Below are 17,974 nucleotides of genomic sequence, written 5' to 3' on the forward strand. Positions count from 1 at the left end.
TTTTGCAGGATCTAGTGGAATTAATCACTTACTAACTTTAACATCCTTTCTCACCTGTAGTGATTTTGCATGTTGAAGGGACACCCACAACACTACTGGTGATAATACTTTATGAATTTAATAACCAAATCATTTAAGTTTGTAGGTAGGAAAGTAGGAGATAGGAGGAACGTGTTTCATAGATATAATAATATGTCAATAGTTTCTACATCAATAAAGTTGGTTTACCTTTTGAAAAAACAAAATGAGAGCAGTGTCACTGAGATTGTTCCAAGTGCTATTAGAAATAAAATCACAAAAATAGAATAATCTTTCCCTCCACCTGAAACATCCAAGAGAGAGAAATATTTCAGCATACCAAAAAGCTAGCTGTCAGTAATGAATGCAAATTTCACCCAATTTTTCAAGTAGTCTGAAAGACTTCAACTTGATTTCCTACAGAACCTCATTAAAAAGTTGAGGTAGGCAGGATGCATTTTAAACCATCTGGAACACTTTTAAAATGTAGAGAATTAAAAAATAAATAATCCAGAAAACAAGGAGAATCAGTGTCGCAGAATGAAAAATAGAGCAAAAGTGGTGGAACTGGAAAAAGAGTGTTGAGGAAAGGGTAAAAAGGAAGATGTGGAAGGAAGAGGATGATATTAATGGCAAAAAGTTAAAGAACTAAAAGATAGACTCAGTGCTCTGGACTAAAGGCAGGACAGGGTCTGTCTCAGCCTGGTCCTGTAGCCCTGGCATCTGAGAAACTGCTGCCTTCACGATCCCAACTAATCAAAGGCTGGTATCAGCTTCTGTTGCCATAGTACTTAAACATCTCCTCCACATTAATGATTTCCACCTGGTTCCTTCCATGCCATTGGGTAAGAATTGAGACCTTATTTGTACCTGTGAGTGTAAGGGAGAAAGGGAGGCAAGCGTGGTAATACCAAAAATGAAAATCCATAGTAGAAGAGTATTTCACAGTCTTACCAAACTTGATGGTTTTACTCCATTCCCCCCAGCTTTCATTTATGAGACAGTTTCTTCCACGTGCTCTGATTTTCAGAAGGTATTCTTTTTTCTCATTGTAATTTTGGAATGTGTAGCTGTGGTTCCTTACCTAAAATCAAAGCAATCAGACTGTTCATTTCACCCCATAGGCAAATATTAATAACATTTGGGGTTTGATTTCCTGATACAGTTTCTATAAAAAAACTAATTTGTGTGATTTTGTAAGTAGTAGTTAAATTTTGTTCTCTCCGAATTTAAAACCATGAAAAATTATTTCATCCTGCCACTGAATCTTTCTGGGTTTTTTTAAGTTTAAAGTTGGATTTTGAAGTTTATTTGTTATTTAATTTAATTTTTTTTGCTTTAAGGACACTTTTTTCCCCTGTCCTTGTTTATGGATCCTAAAAAATACAGACGGGCAGAAAGCTGAAACTGGAGAAGTACCCTGTAAATTCACCTTGCAAACTTTACTGGCGTTAATCATGCAAATATTCCCTGGAAGGTGTCTGTCTTTGCTAAACAGACTTAATGCTTTTTAGACTATCCAATTACAGATACGTATCATCTGGCTTCATGATACTTTATACAAAGTCTGGAATCCGCCAAGCCTAAGACACTTTCAGGGCTGAAAGTACCACTCATTTGTGAGGGGAAGACTGACAGCGTGTATTGGAATCCCGATTAACATCCACAGGTTTTGAAGATCTCAGCATTCCCTCTGTCTAGCTGTCCTGAACTACAGTCATATTCTTCCAGCAACAGACACAAGATAGAGAATATTTCCAATTTGTGTTAAGCAAAATGTCACATCTGTTTTAATAAAAACCTATTTGTGTGATAAATGGAAATTATGAAGTTTTGTGGAATTAATGGAAAATTTTGCCGGGTGTAAGATATCCCATCCAAAAGGGATTTATTAAGAAGGTTCCACATAAAAATACCATAGGAACATATCTTCCTGAATTCTTATTGCTATATTGATACAAACCCTATAGTTCTAGAAGTAACTATATTCTGTATAATGGTATTTATATGCTTAAGTGGGCAAAAGTACAAATTTTTATAGGACAAGAATACTTACTTCTACAGGTTGATTCTTTTCTTCGGGCTCATCCTGCAAACCAAAGACAAATATTAATTTTTATTATTTTCTTGTCAAATAATCAAATATTTCTCCCTCTTTTGTTCTCTTTTTCTTGCGTATAAAGTTCATAAGTAATTTTAAACTGAAAAATCAATTGGATATTCTGCTCCAGTAATGTCCCAGAATATAGCACTTTATTCAGAGTTTTGGCTTCCTCCATTGCATTTTAGAAAAGGAAGGAAACATGAGTTAATTATCAGTGGTTGTGAGAAGCTGTACTTGCCTCTAAGCCAATGGAAAGAAAGAAGGACTTTAGGACACGATTTGTCTGTCATCTGCTGTCGAAGGAGGTGGGAAGCAGCACATCTGACTGCAGAGACAGTAGGAGTAACTTGCTGAAAAGCAAACGCTTCCATTGCAGACATCTACCCTGGGCCTGTGTGAACTTTCCCCCGAGTCACTGGTATCTAATTTTTCAGAAGAGTGGTTTCTATTTCAGCACTGGATTCAAAACAGAGGTTTTGGCAGACACTGTGTAGACAGGTGAGGGTCTGGTTGGGTCAACCAGGCTCCAGGGGAAGGATGGCGTCTGAGGGAAGGCTGCCAAAGGACAACAGACAGCGGGAGAGCTGGTGGAGGAGAAGTGTGGGGGCTGAGGGGGACAAAACTGTCCCACGTGGTGAACTTGAGGGGCACTGTGGATCTTTCCAGCATCCACAAAATGCTGTCGGGGGGCTGACGCCGAGATGCCCTGGGAAGCAGGTGGGAGCGTGAGGGTCCCTGGCCTGGGCTGGAGGCTGTGGCCTGGCCAGTGCCCTTGTTGCAGATCACAGGCTGCCATCATGTGGCCACTTGTCAGACGTGCTCAGGCAGGAGAGCATCTCAGGTCTTTGGACAGCATTTTCCTGTTCTCCCCTGCTTTTCTGCTTTGTACCTCTCATTAGTTTGAAATAAGGTCACGAGCAGTGGGATGTGAGACCAGCAGGGCTGGTCAGGAGCACATACAGCTTATGGGAGAGAAGTTAATTGATAAAAGAAACAGAAGTTTGCACATTATAGATATGCATGTACATAGGTATGGTGCCAAATACAAACCAAGAGATTGTTTTTACCTTATTTTTTATGCTAATTCCATACAGAAAACAGGTTTCAGTTTTCATGTGACTTGTAAGGGGTGGTTGCCATGTAATTATGCAACCTGCTGGATGTGTAGTACAACTGACAGTGACGTTCAACGGAGGAGTGAGTATTTCTGGAAGGAAATTAAATAATTAATGTAGACATGGCCAGTAATCAGCTCAACTCCCCAAAATAAATGTGAAGCGGAGCAAACTGATGGACAGCTGTGTGCTATTGATGTTAAATGCTATCAGGTAAAGATGAGTAGAATACAGTAGCAAGACTCGGGAATATAGCTCTTCAGTTGTTGGACATCTGAAGTAACTGAAGGTGGTGTAAAAAGAGTATGAATAATTTTGTGTAATTCAGTAGTGCAATCAGCACAGTGCCATTTTCTTCTACATCTAAATTTCACATTGACAATACAAGTCTCCACAGGAAAAAATATGGAGGTTTTTTGTGTGTGTGCTAGTATTCAGTTGGAAGACCAAGTCACTGGAATTTGAGTGCCTAAAATATAGTTGACTAGGTGTGACCTCAGTGTCTAACTGCCATAGTCAGCAGAGACCTCATCAGTAGTGCCCATGATGTCTGCAAAGCTGTTTGGTGTACCATGGCACAGGTGTGCTCAGCTGAATAGTTTGGGCTTTGCGACCTGCATCAGCTGCAGGCAGGGCTCAGTCTCACATTGTGCATTTCAGACCACATAGCACATCCAAGAGGACCCTGGTCTCTCACAGGTCCTGGGCCACATCTGCAAGCCTTGTGGATGCCTCAAGTGTCTGAGGGTATCTCGAATGTCACTAGAAGCAGGTTTTTGGGCAACTGAATCCTGTCCCAGATCTCTATCGGAGCTTAAAGACGTAACTCACACATAGGTACCCACATATTTAACTAACACAGTCTTAAGTTGCAAGTTGAACCCTCCCTCTGGTTTTAGGACACATAGCTCTTGTGACTCTTTTTGGCTCTTTGTGGAATTAAGGGGTAGCAAAATGAGCCCATAGAAAGGTAGTCTTGAAAGTCTAACCGTTGCATTTCATCACTTAGATTCCATAGTTCACACCACTTCTCCAAGCGTTTATTTCAGGCTGCCTCTGCCTTTGCTTGTTCTAGTTAATTTTTGGAACCATATTCCGACAGCTATCAGGAGCAAAGCCCGTCCTGCAGTGTGATGGCTACAGACTTTGTTTTATTCTTGTTTTCTCTTCAGAGAAAATTTCCCCTCTTCCTTACTTTATAAAGCAGAAATAAAATGAAAATATTCACTTACCAATTTTATACAGTTGAATGTACTTATCATAGAACTGGATCACAGAGCCATTGCTAGATCCATTCACCAGGAAGTAGGCTTCTTCATCCCCTATCCTCACATTTTGGAACCTACATCCCGTGTTTCTGCCATTTTCGTCTTTAATGTAAAGCTCACATTCCACTTCGTTGTCACCTCTGTGCATAGCAAGGTATTTGAGTTAAATGGGGGCAGTGTGATGTGTCAAATGAGAATTGAGACTTTCCTAGACTCAAGCAGACCTACTTACCTCAAGTTCTTCCAGTAGAGAAAATACTGGGTATCTGCTGGAGCATTCCTGCCTGCCTGCCAAGTGCAGTTCATGAGGGAAACGTTATAAATCACACAGGAGAAGTTTTCAATGGCTGACCCATTCATGCCTGCAAACACAGGAACTTCCGTGATGAGGAAACATCTTGTGACTGCCCCAAGCTGGAGAACCTTGGCACGTGCTTAGATATGTTAGACAGCTGCAGTTCCAGCTGGTTATTGCTTGGGTTAGACGTGACAACTGTGGGAAAGCTGAACTCACCCTATTTTGGCTACCTCTGAACTGTGAAACCTGGGAGTGAGGAGAGCATTCACACACGTAAAGGCACATTGCCTTTTAACATCATCTTGGTGCTACAGAGAGAAGTATTTCTCCTTTTGCACTTAATGCCCAGGAATTCACTCCTGAAGTGTTTACACACAGCATTTAAAAAGCTGGGACTTCTAAAGGTAAGGTGGGGCTTTTTTCTGCCCTCTGTCCAAATAGCATCCTAGCTAGAGCTTTCCACCCTGATGTGGGCAACAGCAACTTGATCTCTTCCTTTTCTGGAGCACACTGAAGTGGGAACCTTGTTTCTTTGGAAGCTATCTCATGGCTGGGCTGTGGAGGCATGCTCAGCCTCCCCTCTTCTTCAGCCAATTTTCTGCTTCTTTCTGTGGCATGCCCTAACTTCCATGAAAGGGTGGAAGCTTCCTGTCCTGCTGCCTCAAGCCCCTTCCAGCACCTAGTCTTGAGGGCACCCTTTTGGAATCAGGGGGGGATTCCCCTGGGGATCCTGCATGCTTGGAGATGACGGCCAGACAGGGACGAACGCCAAAACCAGGAGATTTTAGGAGGCAGTGTGTCCTGGTTCATGTTTTGAGAGTCACCGTGAGAGAGAGTGTTTCCTATGTTAAGTCTCCAGGAAGAGATCAGTAGGAAATACTTTCCCTGCTCAGGTATGAGCAAGCTGCAGATCTCATCACCTCTGTCAAATCTGAAATACCTCAGTTACACAGCTGCAGGAGCAGTGGTGACTCAGGAATTTTAGTGGAGAACTCTGAGTTCAGAAGGAAGGGGAAGAAGGGCCATAAAGATTTTAGGTTTGGAATTATGAGCCTAGGATCTGCCTAAATTGCACTGTGATTAACTCCCAGACAGGGCAGGCTCAGAATATCTTTGTAAACAGTTGTCTCATCTCAATGGGTGCACAGCAGCTGAGGGAACCCGCATGCATGCGTGTGTGTGCATATGCGTGCGCACGTGCATGCCAGGGCCAGATGAGGAGATTGCTATATTTGGTTTGCCCCTAACTGCTTATCACTGGCATCTGCTTTCCTCTCCTCCTCCCATTGTATGGGTTTCACTGATCCGCAGGCTGTGGCTTTAGCTAGCTCTGTGGTCTGGCCCCTGACAATCTCACCAACAGCCCAGCAGAAAAGCATTTAATGAGGAATGGGAGCTAACATTTTTAATTTCTAACATCAGAACAGTTATTTGAATCCACCCTTAAACCACTGTAATTTAGTGGCACTTTGGAGCCCTAGCATGAAAGAGAATAATGCAATTACTGATACCTATGTAGTAATGCATCTTTTGCAGAATTGTGGAAACATTGATTACAGAACAAATAATTTTAGCAGATCTGCAAAAAATTATTTTTAATAGAAGGTAAAGCAGTTACCTACCATGTAGGGAATTGTTTTCTAAGGCAATGTTTACCGTTAAAAGATTGCAAATGGAGAAAAACTTATCCAGACCATAGACATTACCTCCACGGATAAAGGTGCAGCTTTTTGAGAAGTTTGCGTTTGGCACTTCAATGATAAAGGATGCCCCTTCGTGCATGTGTCGCCCTGGAAACGTGCATAGTGGACTATTCACCTGAAAAAGAACATGCTGATGTTTTATTTTTCTGATTTTCCTTGGCTGGTGTTAGATGATGCTGGCTATGGAAGTGCAACTCAGAAACTCAATGTGTAGGGCCAAAATCTTGCATGTATAAGTATGTGGTTTAGGTTCAAGCGCTAACTCTCTCCTTTACCACTTTAGGGTGAAGTATAATGAAGCTGAGTGATCAAAAGCATAACTAAACAAAAAGCTTTGCAGCTCAGGAGTTGGATGCTACACTAGTGTGCAACTATTAGAGAAGGCTAACAGTATTCCAGTGGCGTAGTAGAAGATGGTTAATAAATGGGGGAACCACAATGGAATTTAATCAAAGAATTACGCAAAATGGAAGCCCTCATCTGACCTACCCAGGGATCAGGAAGGTGTCTATGACATTATACTTATAATCTTCAATAAAGATGAGATGTGGTTTTGTACTATGTATTTCTAATTAAGGCATCTGCTTTGCTAGGCTAAATAAGCCATCTCTATCTCTCTCTGTCAAGCTTCCTACTTTTCTCTTTGGGTAATGTGGGCTTATAACATAACCTGTGCTACAGGCATGATCCAATTTACTGGGAAACAGGTGAAGAACTTGAGATAATAAAAATCCATGGCAGTGTTTGGGGAATTCAGTTTTTATTTGGAGGGTCTCTGTCTCTCTAATCTCTCTTTGTCTCACAGCCCCTTTTTTCAGCAGCTACATCCCTATTAATGATTCAACGTAGGTACAGTTCAGGCTATTGCCTCGTTTCCACTTTGGCGCCAGAACTTCAGTTCTGTGCTTTCTGTGCTCTCCTGTGCTTTCCTCGGATGCTGCTCCTGCAGCCAATGCACCCTGGCACCGGTGACAACTTTCCACTGCCCCTGACAAATCAAGCTGTAGACTGCAAACAATCACTGATCAGATTTTACCTGCAACTGATTCATTTTTTCAAAGGAAGTAAATTTGTTAAAAGGTAGAGAAAAAGGTACAATTATTTATCTCAACGAATAGCAAGGTTACCTCTTTCTCTGTACTTTCCTTTTGGCTCTCCATGGTACATTTGTAGATAGAGTAATTCTTGTTGCTCTCCCAGGACAGTTCTGTTTTTATCCAATCAATTTTCACATTCATAATAGGTGATTCTTGTGCTCCTGCTGAAAGTGTTACAGAATAAGTTCAGTAAGGATATGCTACTGTTTTTGTTGAATGCAGAGGAGAGTACCTGTTAGGTTGAAGAATCACAATTGCCAGATTAATTGCTAATACCTCTGATAAGTGAAGAATTAAAACCTGTTTCTCAGATTATATCTGCAAAAGCATACTTACACCCCATACACTGGATGTCAGCATGCAAGGGATGAAACAGCATCATACACGACCAAATCATGCAAATGAGTCCAAGAGTATCAAACATCTTTTCTTCTCTGGAAAGAGACAATGAAGCCTTCAGGGAAAAAAAAAATAAAGAAAAAAAAAGAGAAAAGTGATGCCCAAGTGTACTTTGGTTTCTGCAAACCTTCATTTTTCTTTCATGGGAAGACCCAAAGATGCTGTCTAATTCACCCCTAGAAAATACTCTTTAGAAAAGCCAAGAAGAGGGTGTGCTTCAGGACTTCTGGCAGGCACCTCTTCTTTGAAAGAACTGAGTAGGCTCACTATTGTCTATTGCAACAGAGCAGTTTGAGAAAGAGAGGCCACAGACTGTTATGATACATAAACTTACTGTATGAAGTGCAGAGACCATGATTTAGGATTACTTTGTCCACATAATCTATCCTAACCATGCCATCAGAAAGGTTTTCTTGACCCTGTGAACATCACTGCAGATTTTCCTATGCAGTGCTCTGGCTTCTGCTGCAAAGTGAGCATTTAGACTGTCTTTCAATCATTTGTGGATTGGGAACACCTTTTGGGAAGTGGATGGTTTGGCTTTTGGTTGTGTCAGGGTGTGAATGACTCACTTCTCCATTAGTGCTCTGTTAAAGCCAGCATCACCACCAGGCACGTTCAGAGCCTGTACCTGCTTCTCCCAGCGTGCCTTAGAAGTGCATGGAAAAAGACCCTAAGATCTGAACTGTCTAAGCAAAACAGGAAGAGAAAGATCTCAGTCTCCATCAGGTTTTAACAGGAATGAAATGCTGGCCTGCTTACCTTTTTTTTTTGACTATGGCAAATCTACAGTCTTGCCTGAAAGGCTTTTGAGGCTAATTTCAAGATTTCATGTGGTAAAGCCCTTAAAATAATGTTTAGAGCAATGCCCTGAATCACTTCTCATTCTTTTCCTGGAGGCAAAGATCAAAGCTGACTGCAGACAGACCATTGGCTTTGTATGTGTTATCTATCAATTTCAGCGCTATTTTCTGTCACCTTTTCTTCTTTTCTGACTACAGATCAGCTAAGATCAGCTTTCCATTCAGAAAAGTACCTTAGGAGCTAGAATTTCAATGGTCTTTCCAAAGGCCATTTGGCACTGGATAGCCCTGGATTCAGCTGCTTTTCTGTTGTCCTGAATATCCCAAATAGCAGCATTTATCATAAACTTGATGACACTTCTGTCAGTTCCTGACTAACCTGAATAAATTTTTCATTTTTATATGTGGCCTCTCATTTCTCACCTCTTTTCATAGAAAACTGAATATACTAAAGAATCCCAGTTGTTAGGTGTAGTTTACTGTATCTCACTATTAAATAAGAAACTTTTTAAATGCTTTCTTCGTTATTATTTGTTTCGGGTCCAGAAATTGTTGAATCTTACTGTGGACATTATTAAACTTTGCGGATGTCTGTTCTGTAATGAAAATATGATGCTAGCTCATAAAATATGTCCATAATTTTAAACTAATATAACTACAGTTATGCACAATTGAACTCGGGCTATAAAATATACTTGAGAGGATAGGAAAAAAATGCTGAACCTTCTTAGAGCTATTTTAGAGAATGTGACTCAAGTCTTCATGTGCAGTTCAGTTGAACAAAGATTTATGTAATTTCAAACAGTGTACACCTTCATTCTTGGTATTCTGGTCCTCTACACCTACAACTTACTTTCTGTAAGCTGTCAACGTTTGCTAGAACGTATTTCTGTCTTTGTGTGTTTTTCAGTCCAATTTCCTGAAGTGAAATAGTATATGCTAATGATCCTTTTCAAAGAGGAATGCCACAAAAGACAAAAGAGATATTTTTCAGTGTTTCTTTCCCCTCTTGACTTGCCTTGATTATGTCTTGATAATGAAACAGACCTATTAGCATACCTTTGGATATCCTGTGTGGGATGAATATTGATATTAAGACATCTGAAAGTATCTACAAGTCAGTATTTACATAAGCACAAGTTGTTTAAGTTCTCTTTATAGTCAATGGAGATCTGGTTGAATTCTATTCACTACTTCTGGGAGATATAAATAATTTCTCACTACTTGCTTTAAAGCCTTTGACTATTGCTGTATAGAGGTCTTATTAACCTTTTTAGTATCTTCCTATTTTTTATGTATTTGATTTTCTGTTTCACTCTGCTATTTTATTTGATTTGGAAGTCTTTTTCCTAAAGGCATTTTTTAGAGCAGCAACTAAATCTTACACCTGCTCAGGTTTCTTTTGCCTACTTTTTTCTGTTCCTGTCTTTCACAGAGGGTGTGAATATTGTCTTTGCAGTGTGAAGCAGTGTATAGAGATCATGTGTAGGAAGCTATGCCTCCTCTTCCAGGCTTTCTAAATGTAGGAGAGGGTTGGCACTGCTGCCTGGTTCAAGAAGGTAGATCATGGCTGTGCTTTCATGTGTTGTCCTTCTCTAGCTTAAGAAATATTGGAGTTAACTTTCCCCAGAGCAGCCCATACTGTGCTGAGCTTTGTATTTGTAGCTAGAATGGTGTTGATAACACACCAACGTTTTGGCTATTACTGAGCAGTGCTCATGCAAGCATCAAGGCTGTCTTACCAATCTCTCACCCAAAGGCCAGCTGGCCCAGGCATAGTCAGGGCAGCTGACCCAAACTGACCAAAGGGCTGTTCCAGACCATATGAGGTTGGCCTCATATGAAGCTCAATGATGAAAGCTGAATGCAATAAAACGTAGGACCTCAAGAGAACTTTGAGACATGCAGAAAAATTACAGTTGTCAGCCACGGGAGTGGATGGCTGCCTGGTGGCTCCAATGCTGGGATATCAGGCCAACAGTCAGGAAATAGAAGATAAGGAAGCCCAACATCTGGGTTCCCTCACCAGGGACTGGAAAGAATTGACAGAGGAACTGGAAAAAAGGCAACAAATTGCAGTCTTTGGAGGTGGTTTCTGTCAAGTGTGACAGTACGATCACATTCAACAGAGACCCACGGATGTGATCAATAAGAAAACATTTATGTCCCCACCAGGTAAGAAACACAAGCTTTCCTAGGCCTTGTGGGATTCTGGAGAATGCATATTCGGTTATAGTCAGCTTGTGAGTTCTCCCTATTGAGTGACCCAAAAGAAGAACTGTTTTGAGTGGGGCTCTTAAAAACAGCAAGACTTTGAGAAGATCAATCAGGAGATAGATTGTGTGGTAGCTGTTGGTCCAGCCTGTACAGAGCTGTGCAAATATGCTATACACCGCAGCTGGGGAGCATGGCATCACCTGGAGCCTCTGGCAGAAAACACCAGGTGAAACTTGAGGCTGACCTCTAGGGTTTTGGAGCTGGGGGTATCAAGGATTTTAAGCCCAGTACACTGTGACTGAAAAAGAGATACTAGCAGCATATGAGGGGGGGTTTGAGCTGCTTCAGAATTTTTTGGTACAGAAGCACAACTCCTCTTGGCACTTTGATTGCCTGTACTACACTGGATGTTTAAAAGAAACATTCCCTCTACATAGCACGTAAACGATGCAACATGGAGTAAGTGGCTAGCATCGATCATTCAACAAGCTCAAATGGAGAACCTCAACCACCCAGGAATCCTGGAAGAGATCACGGACTGGCCAGAAGGCAAAGATTTCGGAATATTGCCAGAGGATGAGTTGTCTGAAGCAACTGCTACGTGTACTGAAGACCTCCTTCCCAGGGCGTGGCTGGATATTTCCTGCTGATGGGAAGCAGAGAGTAAAGAAGAGGGAGAGTGAGATAGTGGCTTGGTGGGCACCTGGTGGCCAGCCAAGGTCAAACCACCACAGTATTTTTTTTCCTGTTTGCTATCACAAATGGCTCTCCTCTTTTCAAACTGGAATAATTCCCTCTGTTCTTAGAGGCTTACATCCCTCATCCCAGAACAGTCTACTTCAAACTTTTGCTTCTTGTAGTGTCAGAAACTGAGGAGTCAGATATTACAGATCGTTGTAGGGAATTTAAATTACTAAGGAAGTGTGAGTACCTGCAAAGGGTGACTCCACATTCATTCATGTGGCACGAAGGTCTGAGCAGAGCTAGCCAAACACTGGCATCAGCTCTTGTCAAGCGTCTCTGTGTCTTAGGTACCATTTTCCTTTTCTCAGAGGAAGTTAAAACTCTTTGGAAGAGACTTCTCTATTCACAGCATTTATGTTTCTGGTTTTTTTCTACGTGAAGAAGCAACATTGGTTAATGGAGGTTTTTTGTTTGTTTTAGTATTTCCTCACAGTGTAACTTCCTAATAGCAATTTTCTTGATTGCAGGTATTTTTAAGGTTAATTACAAGAATGTGAGGCAAATTCTTATGAACTCAGGAAACAGAGAAACACGGTAATATTATGTTACTCGCCTGTCTTTCTATATTAATTTTTATGGTCATTTCAGAGTGCCAATTCTGGATGGACTCAATTTCTGGTGAAAGCAAAAACCCAGCCAAACCCTCCAAGCAAGCTGGAGTGTTGAATATTTCCAGGAGGCACCTCACATTTCATGCAAATTGGCTTGATGTGTCCTGTCCATCATGGTCTGCAGGAATCAAGACAGGACAGGACACCATGTCAGGGTTGCAACAGGGGCAGACTCTTCACTGTAGCCTGATTCTTCTCTGCTTATCATTTGCAGCATCAATCTTTTCTTTGTAAATCCTCGTGCTACAGTAAGGATGTGGCCACAGCTGCCGGGGAGCGATACTGAAGAATCTTAACTACAGACAGTATGGAGGCCTGGCCATGAAATGCTATGTGAGATATTGGTCTCAACAGTTATTTCCACTTTCCCATGCTCTCAGTGATCTCTCCAGTAATGCACATAGGAGCCTTGAGACCTCTTGTCCTTCTAGTCTGCCCCTTTTCACATAACCCTATTTTTCTCCATTTTGTGCCATCTGTTCAGTCACTCTTAACCTCTTCTCCTTCCTTTCATCATCCTACTTTCCTTTTAGACACTTATTTGCTTATTCTCTGGCAACAGTCCGCTCACCGTTCATCTATAGTCTTTGCTTCATTCTTCTTGTCATCTCCCTCTGTCTGCTGTCATGACTCCTCTGCTGTCAAAATCTGAGTTTCCTACACATGACAGCAGCCCCATGCTGCAAGCAGTCTCATGGAAATGCTTGTCTGGAGCACTGGCGAAGGAGTCATCTGCAGCCCTGCCTGCTTAGAGTAGTGCTTGCTTGGCACCATTGCCTCCAGGCTCTGGATGTGTCACTGGTCTTGCAGCGGGAACAGCAGGGCCTGTAAGTGTTTGCTTTCCTCATAAGAAATGACCATTTCCATAGAGCATAGCACTAAGGGGGTTTGCTTCTCAAAGCATTTGTGTTTCACGGTTGACTGACTTTTAGAACAAATTACACAAGAAAGGATTAGTGTTGGATTGTGCCTATGTTCTCTCTATTGCCCCAGATGAAGTTGCCAACACATAGCCAGGTCCTCTGGCTTTTCTCTGGCGTGCAGGCAGGATAAGAGATATAGGAGCTGTGGTAAGCCCTAAGTGATTTGTCAGACCCATCCATACCTTCTGCCCGGTGGCCAAGCTCCAGCTTGTGTGGCTCCAGCACCACATCTGCAGAAGCTTTGTGCCTCCAAGAGCTCTACCCTCTCCCAGAGTGGTCTTTTGCAGACAGGTGGGGTAAAGCTCCCTCTGCTCTGGACAAACCTCATTGTTGAAGGTATCAGCAGGAACACCTACTTATGTCAAACTGTTTGGGAGTGTTATTTGGAGGAGCAGACCAGAAGAAACATATATATGTTTTTGTAAGTGGCATTTCCTCGTATTTCATTAATATAAGAGATGATATAGAGTCTATTAGGAGGTAAACCCCCATCCTTAACTCTATGCTTGTTCCTGCTTTGCTTCTTTCCTTCTTCTTTCCTGGCCAGCCTCACAAATGTCTTGACCTCTCAGTGTGTGCCTACCCTGCTACGTGGGGGACGGCCCCAGAGAGGACTCAAGCAGCTGGTTTGTGCACTCCTCAGTTCTTAGCTCACTGCCTTGCTCTCTCCAGGACAGGTTTGCTATAAACCTGATCTATCCACCTAAGCTATGTGAGTAGGAGTGAGTCAGTGATACTTGGCTTTGGAGCTTTCTTTTATTTAGAGGTATGCGCATAACCTCTATGCTTAAGTTTTGCCCTCGCAAAAGCTTATCGAGGAAAACATTGCTAAACTTATTATTTAATGTCACCAGATGTAAACTTATTATCTAATGTTACCAGATGTATGATGTGTCTTACTCAGCAGTAGTGATCATATCCCTGGAAAGTTGGATGCTGGCAAACATGACTCCGTTGGTCTTTTGCAGCAATGCATGGTCAAACTCAGTCTGCTCTAGAATGATCTCAGCATCAATGTGTCAGAAGGAAAATCAGTCATATTTAAATACTGTGCTATGCCTATAAGAGTTTTTTACAGAAAGCATCCATTAAATGCCGACTTAAGAACTTTCAGTTCTTACCCTCACAGCCTGTAAGTCTGTAGTCTTAGCTCTTAGGCTGTGAGTGAAGGATGCTACCAGAAAATGTCACCCAAGACCAAGGTTCCTTGGTTCTAATTCCCAGCTTTGCCAGTGACTTTGTTTTCTTGAGTCATTCTGGGAAAGTTACTCCTGCCCATGATACACTTCCAGAAACGAAAATTTGAATTTTACTCATAGGGTGATGCGAGGATAAACTGATGCTTATACTTTGCAGACACATGGAGAGTACCATACACTTGCTAAGCTTACCAGGAGTCACAGAAATAGGAATGAAAACCTTAAAATGCATACCAGGCAGTGAAAAATTCCTCTCAAATGGCTGCCTAAATGCAAATTTCCCCAAACTGGTTCACTCTTTAGATCAGTATTTTGATTTCTGAAGATGATACAAAACTGGGAGAAGTGGTTGATATACCACTATTTCGCTTCAGAGGGACCTGGACAGGCTGGAGAAATGGGCTGAAAGAATCTCACAAAATTCAGCAAAGGGAAGTGCTGAGTCCTTTACCTGGGAGTAACTACCCCCAGCACCAGTACAGGCTGAGGACGACCTGCTGGAAAGCATCTTTGCAGAGGTGGCCTTGGGGGTCCTGGTGGACAACAGGCTGACCATGAGCCAGCAATGTGTCCTTGCAGAAAGGAAGGTGAAAGGCGTCCTGGCCAGCATTAGGCAGAGTGCTGCCAGCAGCTTGAGGCTGGTAATCCTTCCCCTCCGCTTATCACTGGTGAAGCAAGACCTGGACTTCTGGATCCAGTTCTGGGATACTCAGTACAAGAAAGACACAGAGCTACTGTAGAGAGTTCAGCAGAGCCACAGAGATGATTAAGGGCTCTAACATATAAGAGGAGGCTGAGAAAACTGGGACTATTCATCCTGGAGAGATGACGGATCAGGGATATCTTAGCCGTGTGTATAAATATCCAACTGTTGCGAGTAAGGAAGATGGAGTTGGACTCACCTCAGTGGCACCCAGTAACGGGACAAGGGGCAATGAGCAAAAACTGAAATAATGGGAATTCAATTTAAACACAAGAAAACACTTTTTACTGTGAGGGTAGTCAACCACTGGAACAGGTTTTCCAGGGGGGTTGTGGAGTCTCCAAGGTTGGAGATACTCGAATCTGACTGGACAAAGCCCTGAGAAACCTGCTGTAGCTGACCTTAATCCAAGCAAGGGGTGGCACAGGACAATCTCAGAAGTGCCTTCCAGCCTCAACCATCCCAAGATCCTGTGTTTTACGTTTTTTTCCAAGAAATAGACATCCACATATTTCTAATTAGGCTAATTTATAGAAAGGGTACAGAAAATAGCATTTCTTTCTGTTGTTGCAAAATAGATGTCAGATAACAAATGTCAAAATAGCACAACAGACACCATAGACATTTCATAGGATTCCTTGCATCTTGCAGAAATCTTTAGAAATTTTATATATACACAGGTTTACATTTTTAATGCAATAGGCTAAAGCATCACCAAAATTTTGCCTAGACATTCTTAAGCAGGAAGCTAATCCAGATTTTGTACGTTTGCTACTATAACTGTATCTAACTTAATCCTGCGCAAAGACTTGCATTCTGCACGAAATCCGTGGCACAAGAAAATCAATAGACAACACAGAAGGACATACCTGCTCTTGAAAAAACCCTCCTTGTTTATCTTGTTTGATTTTGGATCACAGCAGCAGGACACTTGAAGGTGTAGCTGTGGTCATGCAGGCATCAGTTTTGCTCTGCCAATGAACTATTTTTACTGCATGGCAGTAGCAAATGCTGCAATTCAGAAAGTGTCACAGTTTATCATTTCCCTTACTGCTTTCAAACTTCCTTAAATTTCCTAATTTGCAGATGCTAATGATTTCACATGAACTGATCACGCAACTGACCCGTCCTTCCTGTTATGTTGGATGAACTAAGTATTAATAGTCACAATATGCAAACTCATTATACATAAATACATAACTACTCAGTAGTCATAGTAAGGAATATGCGCATAGAAATACCTCTCCTACAAATTAACACATTTTCGTAAATAATATGTTCTGGCAATAACAGCAGTGTTGAACGGCTAGTCCGTGTGTAAAGTGCTTGCAGCACGGCCACTTAATTTTGTCGGGACCTGACTGGCTGTATACATTGTTTATGACCTGTGCACCAGCCCAGGTTCTCCTTTGAGGAAGATCAATCCTTAGCATGCATTTGCAAACAGCTAAGAAAATAAAGTCTCGCCTATCTGTAGGCAAAGCAGTGGCAGTGGAATGGAAAATATCAAATCCAAATTTCTGAACTTTCTCACTGCCTGACTTTGGGTTGGTTTCATTTGTTTCATTTTTGCGTACAATATAATGAGTTAGGTGCAAAAGTGTCAGAATATTCAAAGTAAAAGAAAATATCCAAAGCATTTGCTGAATTCAGTAATGTCAATCTCGCAAAATGCAGCAGCTGCATGTTCATATGCAATATATGCCATTATATTCATATAAATATGAGGGTCTAAGCCACAATGTTTGCTTTAACGTCCAGCAGCTTTAGATGTAGCTCTGGGTCATGCTGAGCGTTAGCCACTTCCCAGTTTGTTTCAGATGATATCTGGCATGCAGATATGCAATCTTCCTGTAATAGATTCTTTTTACTTGCTGTTCTCAAACACTTGTAGCAAGAGTGATTTAAATTACCTCCTACCTTCAGGTCCTGACAGAGACACAACAGCAGAAAGGTGAAGAATTCCCCAGGCTGCTTCGGAGTCAGGCAGCTTCCTTAGTAGTCTGTTAGAGGAAGAACTATTTTAACCCTGCTTTCCTTGAACGCTTTTTTTTTTTTGTATGTGGTCAGGTCCACCAACAGCAGATTACTTCACACATTTCAAGTTTTAGATGTCTTCTTTGCTTTTCCGTCCACCCTGCTCAGTCTTGCCCACCTTTACCCAGTGATTCCCATCAGAAGGGCATGTTAATAATGTTTTCCATTTTAGAACCTTGAGGCCATGTATGGAAAAACTATAGATAAGTAAGTAATACTGAAGGCAGAGCACATGTGAGGCAGTGGCTCAGCTGCAGAATGTGGCCTCCCCTCCCATGCCACACATATTTGTGGTGCAAAGTGTGTGACAGTACGCCTGATTAATTTTGATGGAGGGATTTGCATCCTGTTGTGGTGACATGTTTGGGCAGGCTCTGGGTAACCTGAGGTGGTCTTCCAGTGTCATCCTACCAGTACCTTCAGGCTGCCCAAGCAGTGTTTGAATTAGTGTTAACCAATCCATTTTAAACTCTAGCCTGGATTAATTTGTCAGGGCTCTGTGTGCACCAATGGGCACAGCCACCCTTCCCCTTTTCTCAGGGTCTGGCCGCCTGCGCTCCCTTGCTGGCTGGTGTGGGATGGGCCCTGGGTGGGGAGGGCACAGCCCTGCCAGCACCGTGGCTGCCCTCAGGTCCTGGACAAACCCAGGACTCTGACCCTCTTGGGGATCACCTTCCTTCAGGACATATTAAACCTTTCTCGTCCCCCTTCAGCATGCCTTGCCTTCTCCTGGGA

At 42.1% G+C, this 17,974-nt stretch overlaps 1 protein-coding gene across 2 annotated transcripts in view; it reads right to left on the reverse strand.

The window, feature by feature from the left end:
• The window catches only part of LOC104041736 (granulocyte-macrophage colony-stimulating factor receptor subunit alpha-like), a 26,366-nt gene extending 8,950 nt beyond the window's left edge, over positions 1-17,416 (reverse strand). Inside the window, exons 1-10 of one of the 2 annotated variants that reach the window (XM_064437825.1) lie at positions 17,123-17,416; positions 7,940-8,057; positions 7,634-7,767; positions 6,510-6,621; positions 4,738-4,867; positions 4,470-4,645; positions 3,190-3,329; positions 2,075-2,107; positions 973-1,102; positions 229-322 (exon numbers count right to left, since the gene is read on the reverse strand). In XM_064437825.1, the coding sequence (XP_064293895.1) occupies positions 229-322; positions 973-1,102; positions 2,075-2,107; positions 3,190-3,329; positions 4,470-4,645; positions 4,738-4,867; positions 6,510-6,621; positions 7,634-7,767; positions 7,940-8,027 (1,037 nt within the window). In that variant the 5' untranslated portion in view covers positions 8,028-8,057; positions 17,123-17,416. Of the gene's footprint in view, positions 1-228; positions 323-972; positions 1,103-2,074; positions 2,108-3,189; positions 3,330-4,469; positions 4,646-4,737; positions 4,868-6,509; positions 6,622-7,633; positions 7,768-7,939; positions 8,317-17,122 lie in introns of those variants that run through there. The other variant, XM_064437816.1, reaches the window with a different exon arrangement.
• Positions 17,417-17,974: the final 558 nt, after the last annotated feature.

This window comes from Phalacrocorax carbo, chromosome 1, assembly GCF_963921805.1.
Source record: "Phalacrocorax carbo chromosome 1, bPhaCar2.1, whole genome shotgun sequence".
NCBI classification, from domain to species: Eukaryota; Metazoa; Chordata; class Aves; order Suliformes; family Phalacrocoracidae; genus Phalacrocorax; species Phalacrocorax carbo.